Source organism: Micropterus dolomieu, linkage group LG17, assembly GCF_021292245.1.
Source record: "Micropterus dolomieu isolate WLL.071019.BEF.003 ecotype Adirondacks linkage group LG17, ASM2129224v1, whole genome shotgun sequence".
In the NCBI taxonomy this organism is placed as follows: Eukaryota; Metazoa; Chordata; class Actinopteri; order Centrarchiformes; family Centrarchidae; genus Micropterus; species Micropterus dolomieu.
Window position 1 is genome coordinate 18,687,982 of NC_060166.1, and position 8,397 is coordinate 18,696,378.

General features: G+C 39.8%; 1 protein-coding gene across 1 annotated transcript; it reads right to left on the reverse strand.

The window, feature by feature from the left end:
* Positions 1-1,142: 1,142 nt before the first annotated feature.
* On the reverse strand, positions 1,143-7,779 carry porb (P450 (cytochrome) oxidoreductase b). Its single transcript, XM_046074169.1, has 10 exons — positions 7,592-7,779; positions 6,387-6,485; positions 5,961-6,077; positions 5,703-5,821; positions 5,154-5,335; positions 4,763-4,912; positions 4,358-4,625; positions 3,623-3,768; positions 3,100-3,185; positions 1,143-2,753 (listed from the first exon to the last, which is right to left on the reverse strand). Exons 1-10 carry the CDS (start codon positions 7,777-7,779, stop codon positions 2,609-2,611), a joined length of 1,500 nt encoding a protein of 499 aa, XP_045930125.1. The 3' UTR covers positions 1,143-2,608.
* Between the last annotated feature and the right edge of the window lie 618 nt (positions 7,780-8,397).

The following is an 8,397-nucleotide window of genomic DNA, read 5'->3' on the forward strand; positions in this document are numbered from 1 at the left end:
TATTTTATGATCCATGTCAACCGCTTATCCTGTACAGGGTCGCGGGGGGGGGGCTGGAGCCAATCCCAGCTGACATCGGGCGAAAGGCAGGGACAGGTCGCCAATTCATCGCAGGGCCACACATGGACAAACCACCAGTCACGCTCACACCTAAAGACAATTTAGGGTCACCATTCAACCTAGTCTGTATGTCTTTGGACGGTGGGAGGAAGCCGGAGCACCCGGAGAGAACCCACGCAGACGCGGGGAGAACATGCAAACTCCACACAGAAAGGCCGGGACGACCGGGGTTCGAACCCGCGACATCATAAATGAAAGGCCGGGACGACGGGGGTTCGCACCCGCGAAATTCTTGCTGTGAGGCGACAGTGCTAACCACCGCGCCACCTTTATTTTATGATTTCAATATCAAAATGTATGAATATCTGGATCTATTTATTGCACTGTAAAGACAATATAAAAGTATAGCTTTATGGACAATGACTTTTTGTAACCCTAGATCAGGACTTATCACATCAGATCTGAAAGATCATTTAACAAATAGGTCATTACTCGAGCTTCGTGGAACAAGCTGCTGGTAAGGTTACTGTAAGTCACTGTTTGTTTAATCAGCAGCTGCTGATTAAACAAACACACCAAAGCCCTGTGTGATTTTCATCTCTCAACATTACTTCCTCATGGATATTAGTGTGATGGAGCTGAAACCTCATGTCTGATGACAAACAGCAAACAGATGGTCTAGATAATAATCTGCTAGAGTTCATAGACCGCATTAGTTATACTGATTGTCTTGCACTCACTTGAACTATAGTTTACAATACTCCTAAATCTGGATCTAGGTTTTTATTTGGTCGTTGGCAGAATGCAGGTCATGTTTCATGCAAGTGCTACCTACTTCCAGTGTTTTAACATGTTCTATTAATATTTTTGACTAAAGCCACCAAATTTAAATAAACCTCATAAAAGTACCATAACCTAATTTAATCACAAAAAAGGCAGCAACCCAACAAATTATTCCAATTTTATTCATTAAAAAATGCCTTAATAAAATCAAATACTCACATCATAAATGAATGACAAAAAAAGTGATTTTCTATCAAAACGTAAGTATGGACGAAAAAAAAACTATTAAAAAAAGACAGTGAAGCATCAGGGTTTTAATGCCAACTTAATACATAAGGCAGTGTTAAAAAGGCACAGGCAGCACTTTAACTGGTCGGCTGACCTCCTCAAACTCCTCATATTCACACAAAAGTACAGGGATGAGCACAGATGCCGGGAGACACCTAAAATGTTTTGATATATCCGGTCACCTTCTCCTTGTAGTGGTGCATATGTGATTGGACAAAAACAGAAAAAAAAAATAATATACAGATTAAAAAAATCAAATAGGTGGGTGTCGCATTTCCGAGTCTTACTGCCACATGACAAATCCATTTCATAATCCTCTGCTGTCAGATGTATATAAAATAAACAACCATCATTTGGGAGGCCAGACCTTGGTTTCAAATATGACATGGTTTCATTTTCATCATGTTTAAAGACAGGCGTTTCTGGAAATAAAATGCACATACTCTTGTGTTCTCCACATACTCCCATTTGCATCACTTTTTGGTTACTGTTACTGATTAAAATGAACAGCAATGTATGCATAACAGCCGAAATCCCATGTCAAAATACAAAGGTAAACAAAAATTGTACCAATGATGCCAGTTTGTCGCATCAAAACATTTTCCCCTCTCAGAAGTGCTGTGATGTTATGTTTTCTAAAACATCATGTATTTTAAGTACTTTTCAAAAGTACCACCAGATCAGCTCTGAGAGAAACTACAGTCAGCACAACTTCATGTCTTAAGCTTCTCCGTATGGCAACACAAACACATCTACAATCTGTTGATTAATTAAATGAAAGTTACAAACATCTCAAGACGGCAAACTGACAGAGCTTTCTAAAATCACGTTCACCTTGGAATTATATAAATGTACATCCAGAGGTTGGGCCGGTGAATCCCTTTCCACAGATATTTTATTCAGTCATAATCAGTTTATAAAGCTGCAGTCAAACTGATTGACTCATTCATATAAAAAAAAGCATCTAATCAAAATTAAATATGAAAGGAAGATGAGTCTTTGCTGCATTTGCAAAGTAAGCTTTCATGATTGGTTGACTGAGGACTTTCAAGCCAACGGGTTCCCACTTCTAATCCTGGAGCAGCTCGAGTGGCAGTCAAAACACCCAATTACACAACTTAATCATTTATAGCAGACTCTAACAGCCTCTGGAAAGCAAACGGGGTAACTGTTGTTTGGGCTGAGACCACAGCTCAAGTGAGGACCCCAGCAGACACAGACTGGTGGTCCAGATACATAACATAGTATTCATAGGAAATACAGACTGAGAAAGCTGAATGGGTTTATTAAAGAAAACCTGCTGAGGTAGGGTTTGCCTCAAGATCTTCTGCTACCTGTAGCTCTCATGAACCAGAGTGATAGACAAGAGTTTAAAATGTTTTATATTCAGTCCTGATAAAACAGTGCGGTAAAAATAGAAAATTTTAAAACCACCACTATTTAGTAGTAGTGAGACCGCGGTGGAGTCTGTGGCTCTTTAACTCCAGACATCTTGTGAGTAGCGTCCCTTGGTCATCAGTTTCTTGATGTAATCTGTGGCCTGGGTGCGCGTCATGCCTCCCAGCTCTTCTGCAATCTCGTAGAAGGCCGTCTGCACATCCTTAGCCATGTTCCTTGCATCCCTGAATCAGGAAAGAAATCATCTTAGATTTCTGGATGTCTTTGCTTTAGCGTTTCCCCTCCCCCTATCTTGTATGTTTTTTGTCCATCAATAGCCAGCCAGCAATAATGTACAACTCAAACATGGCGGAAGTTCTTTGCTTTTCATTTCTAAATGATGGCAGTGTAAACCAATTCTCACTGTCCCACTAGGCGGTGACAAAGCACCTAAGAGAATGTGGGTTTCCATAAAGGTTATTCATTGTCAGCAACACCAATTCAAGCGTACTGTATCAATACATCAGTATTCTTTCACAACATCCATGTGAAGGTTCAATCTTTTTGAATACATGACGTTACATTAATTACCCGCAGACGTAGATATGAGCATTTTCAGAGTTAATCAGCTTCCACATGGCCTCCTTATTTTTCTTCAGGAGATGCTGCACGTACACCTTTATTTTTGAAAATGGAAAGAGAAAACATTGTTCTTATGTACATCTTAAACTGTATGTTTCAGGGTTTATCAACACAGAGACAAATAATATACAGTATACTGTACATTTGTTATTGAATTCACTGTTAGACTAGTGTTTTTCCATCATCTCATTTTACCAAAAGTTGTTCAATAATTTAAATAACAACGACCATTTATTTTTGTTACTATATTATTAACATTAGACTGTGTCGATGACCAGCCACTTTAAAATTCAGGTGCACTAAACAATGACGCTGAAACCTACAATCTGCATCTGTCTTTGCTGTGATAAGACAACGCTCTGGTTTCCAACAGAATGAATCACTTCCCCAACCACGCAACAAGGTGCATTTTACATACTGGAGGTATATTTCAGCTCTAAGGGACAACAAAGATGAGGCAAGACAGCCGTACCTTCTGCTCCTGGTCTCTGGAGAAGGCAACATGGAGCTGTGTTAGAACTCCATTCTTCTCTGCTTCCTCAAGCTCCTCCTGGTAGATATAATCCTCGTTCTTATATCTACAGCCGAAAAACATCACCGTCTCTCCGACCTCCTTTCCTATAAAAATGAAAACAAAACATTGGTCATTTTACACATGCTGATTATTCTGTTCAGGCCTTTTCACTGAGGTATTTAAAAATTTAACTCTGCACACATTTATCATGTTTTATAAGCATGTTACTCGCTCCGTGTTCAGACCTTTAGTCCATTCTCAGTCACACAATGATCAACACACAGTAAAAGCCTGTCAGACCAGTTTTAAACAGGTGAAACAACTAATCTGTATATTGTTAGACGTGTCAACAACTTATATGAACATTTACACCCTACCTGCCTAGTCTAACACCTATAAGTCTTCAGTTTAATTAAATTTAATTTAATTTAATTAATTATATGAACAGATGAGAGGAGGCCTAAAGTTTGATAAAATAAAAAGTGAATTATGAGCTGAGTGCTACTAACTGAATAGAGACCATTAAAGCACTAATTACGTGTATCCATCAAGCCACACTTGTAAACTCAACCTTAAAACGCTTTTTTTTATTGGAACAGAAACATACTTGAAGCTCTTATCCCTAATTGTTCTATCCTTGTCAGGCCAACACAAACAACAACACATGCCGTGGCATATAGTGTGTAGAAATACCTTGCTGTTTGAGCCATCCCCTCTCTTGGATGAAGCCCATGAAGGGAGCGATTCCAGTCCCAGGGCCGATCATGATGACAGGGTTGGTGGCTTTGAAGGGCAGGCGGAACTGAGACTTGCGGATGTACATGGGAACGGTGGACTTGTGGCCGTTGTCAGTAACCAATTTGTTCTTCAACCAGTTGGTGGCGACTCCCTTGTTAACGCGGCCGGTCTTGGTGTTGTACTCCACCACCACGGCGCAGATGTGGATGCTGTTAGGGTGAACCTACAGAATAGGGGAGAGTTATCAACAGTGCTGCTAAAAACTCCTTTCAAAAGACCATGTGTAAAAATGAAGCTTGTGACAAAAGTTAAAAAGGATGGAACTCTGCCTGGCTTGGGTGATTTAAAACCGGGAGCTACCTTAGAGGATGAGGCGATGGAATAATAGCGAGCCTGGAGACGAGGCAGCAGCTCACACAGGTGGTCAATGGGAGGCCTCAAAGAAGGCATATCCTCCAGCATGGCGAGGATGTTTCTACTGGCATCCAACACCCAGTTCTGGTAGAGTGCCTGTAGACAGGAAGTAACAAGAAGACAATAACATGAAGTATAAGAGGTAGAAAGGCAAAAAATAAAAAAAGGGAATCACAAACACACAGCACATGCATCGGCCCGCGTTGTAGGCTCAGTTAAATTATTTCCAAAATGGGTGAGAGCAGCAGTGTTTTCTATGAAAGAACTGTATAATGGCTGATATTCAATTTGGGGTTAACTTGTCAACACCAACGAATCTTTACCGCCTGTCACTGACCTTGCCCTCAGGTGAGGAAGAGGCCATCTTGCGCATATTTTCCTGGTCTTTGGGGTCAGAGGCGTACTGTGCCAGCTCATAGAGGACGTTGGTACGAGGAGGGTGCGTGATGTCCAGGTAGTGAGTGAGGGCCGTGCGGTAGGTGGTGGGGCAGGGGAAAGGGTGCTTCTTGTTGGACTCCTCTGAGATATAAATAAAACAGATATTTCTTTTGTAGAATGATCTCAACATTTAAATAATGGTGAATTGATAATTATATATATTAGTAATTTTTATAGTTTAAAAAAAAAAAAAAGTGTATTTTCAGGCCAACAGGCCAATTTACAGCTCTAATTAATCTGTGACGTAAATGCTTCACCATTGCCAACACAATATAACACCTTATATTTCAGCAATAACGTGATTACAGTAATATTAAAATATTCAATTCATGTACATTAAATGAGCTGATACTGCAAGTCTAGATAGATATCAAGGATGGATTTCCGTGGGAGGTGTTTGAGTGACGAGCTAGTAAAGTCAAGGTTTTTCGTGCTTTCATTGCCATACCATCAAGGTTGTTGAGAGAGATAACAACATCAAGGTCCACTCCAAGGATTTGTCCCAGCTTGTTCACCAAAGCAGAGTCATTTGTGGGGAACACAGCAACGTGGTCTCCTGACTCATATCTGAAACCACGCAATGTGACAAATGAGACTTTGACCTGTAATTCATAAAGCCTTAACAGAACATGAACCATCCATTACATCTAGTCATGTGGTGTTAGACATATGACAAAGCATTATCCCTGTGGTGAACCAGTCTCACCTGATCTTGGAGCCGGTTATGTCTAGTTCAAGGTGCATAAGATGTCTATCACCAGCTTTGTTGAGTCTGCGGTTGACAGTGACCGGGGCCAGGAAAGGGTTTTTTGAATCAAAGGGCCTATGAATAAAAGAGCAACACTTAAATGTTAAAATGCCATTACAAAAGGCAGAGCATAGTCACAAAAGAGATGTAAAATCTAATTTGAAAAAAATAAATACAAAAACATCTATTACTCAATAAATAAATGACTTTTTAAAAAAAAGGATGAATGCGTTTCCCATGTCCACTAGGAGGCAGGAAGCTTCATTTTTAGAAAGTGAACTTTGAAGTCGGTTATGCATGTAGGTGAAATGTGAGACTGAGCAGACAGCACTTTAATGATAAATGGGTTATGGCAATGAACAGCTTCTCTGCCACAGTACTTACGGCTTTTGGACCTCAAAACTCTTCAGGCGGCCAATCTCTCCTGTGAACACTTTGTTCATGTTGAGGTCTGTGTGCTCCTTAAGCTCGTACTGCCGTATGCTGCAAGGGAAAATAACTTGATGTTAGCCTCTTCAGAAACTGCACGCAGACACAGTTAAATCAATTTACTTTCTAGTAAAATAAAATGAAAACTGATGTAAAGATGAAACATTTATTCTTCTTTTTTCAGGATCATGCATGCCAATTTAGGTCAAATAATACTTAAAAATAATTCTTAGCATTTATTAATTTCACATACAGATGTAAGGTGATGTTTACCATAAACCAGGTCCTGATTGAGCATTATATAACAAGTCTTAGTCAAGATATGGATGTTTAAAGTAAAGAGAAAACAAAAAAGATTTTGGCTCGAGGATCTTTCACTGTCCTTGTAACTGCCTGTCTTTCTACTAAAGGAATTGCAGCCAACCTGAAAATATGGCCATCTTCGCTCACTGAAAAATAGGTATGTGAAAAAACTACCTTTCATGTGAGACAATGTGTTACTTAAAAGGCGGGGTCAGCGATTCTAATCCAGTACGTCTTTTTGTCAAATTCAGCGAACATCTCCTCACAGTCCGCTAGCTGTCTGTTCTGTGTGTGCGCTGAAAAAGAAAACCCTGGCTCTCTAAATGGGAAACAAAGTAGTACAGTGGACCACTATTCCAACCCTGTTCCAGCCATGATTTGTGTGTCACGTAACATTAAATGACTTACCCACAGACACTTAGCTTACTTTCTAGTTTACCAAGACATGCTGTTGATTTGATGTTAGCTATAGGAGGAGGAGAGTTGTGAGTATCGCTGTCTGGAGTTGGTTTGCTGGCTCTGGGACTGTCTCACCGTCTCTGCATGTTAGCTTCGCAGCTACAACTTTAGCGACAGTTTGCAGATACACAACTTAGCTAACGTTAGTTACATTACTTGCCGTGTCTTTGCTCACTCTATATCATGGTATTGAATAACTCCAGAATCGCATACCCCACCTTTAAATCGAACGCATGTGTTCTGAAGTAAAAGGTGAATGTGTTTGTGAGTTTGCCTGTATAATGTTACCTATAAGATGGTAAAGAGTGAGAGCGCGAGGAAAGATTGTTGAGGGTGAAGACAAGACAATTTAAGAATCATGGGGACAAAAACGAGGTAATTGAAAAGCAATAATGAACCTTGATTCATCTCCTAAGGCTTCAACTCCAAAGTGCTCACAGACGGCCGGCCAGAACTGCTCTCTCCATGAAACAAAGTCCTCTTCCAGACTGAAACACAAAACCAGGCCAGTCAGCTGAGAAAGACAGTTGAATTCACCCTTGTGCAACAAATTAGACTTCTTATTTACAATGACAACCATATACATTCTACAAATATAAGTAGGTATGGGTGCTATCGAGGTGTGCCACACAGCATTTATGTTTCTCTTTTTAATGGATTTGTACTCGTATCCCAATGAGTAGCTTACTCTCACATCTATTTCTCTCTTCACTGCCTTTTTTTGCTACTACCATTACTTGTTGTTCTTCTTCGTATATTCAATCTAGTGACTGCATCCATGTAAGGGGACCCACAGTGTATGTAGATAGAAATGGCTCATTTAAAAGTAATATATTTTTGTGCTTGTGTTTTACGAGTAATATATCTTGACATTTGTTTGTGAATACTTGTTAGACTGTTCTAATATCATATTGCCAACCACGCAATTACACATACAGTGAGGAAAATAAGTATTTGAACACCCTGCTATTTTGCAAGTTCTCCCAATTAGAAATCATGGAGGGGTCTGAAATTGTCATCGTAATTGAATGTCCACTGTGAGAGACATAATCTAAAAAAAAAAAATTCCAGAAATCACAATGTATGATTTTTTAACTATTTATTTGTATGATACAGCTGCAAATAAGTATTTGAACACCTGTCTATCAGCTAGAATTCTGACTCAAAGACCTGTTAGTCTGCCTTCAAAATGTCCACCTCCACT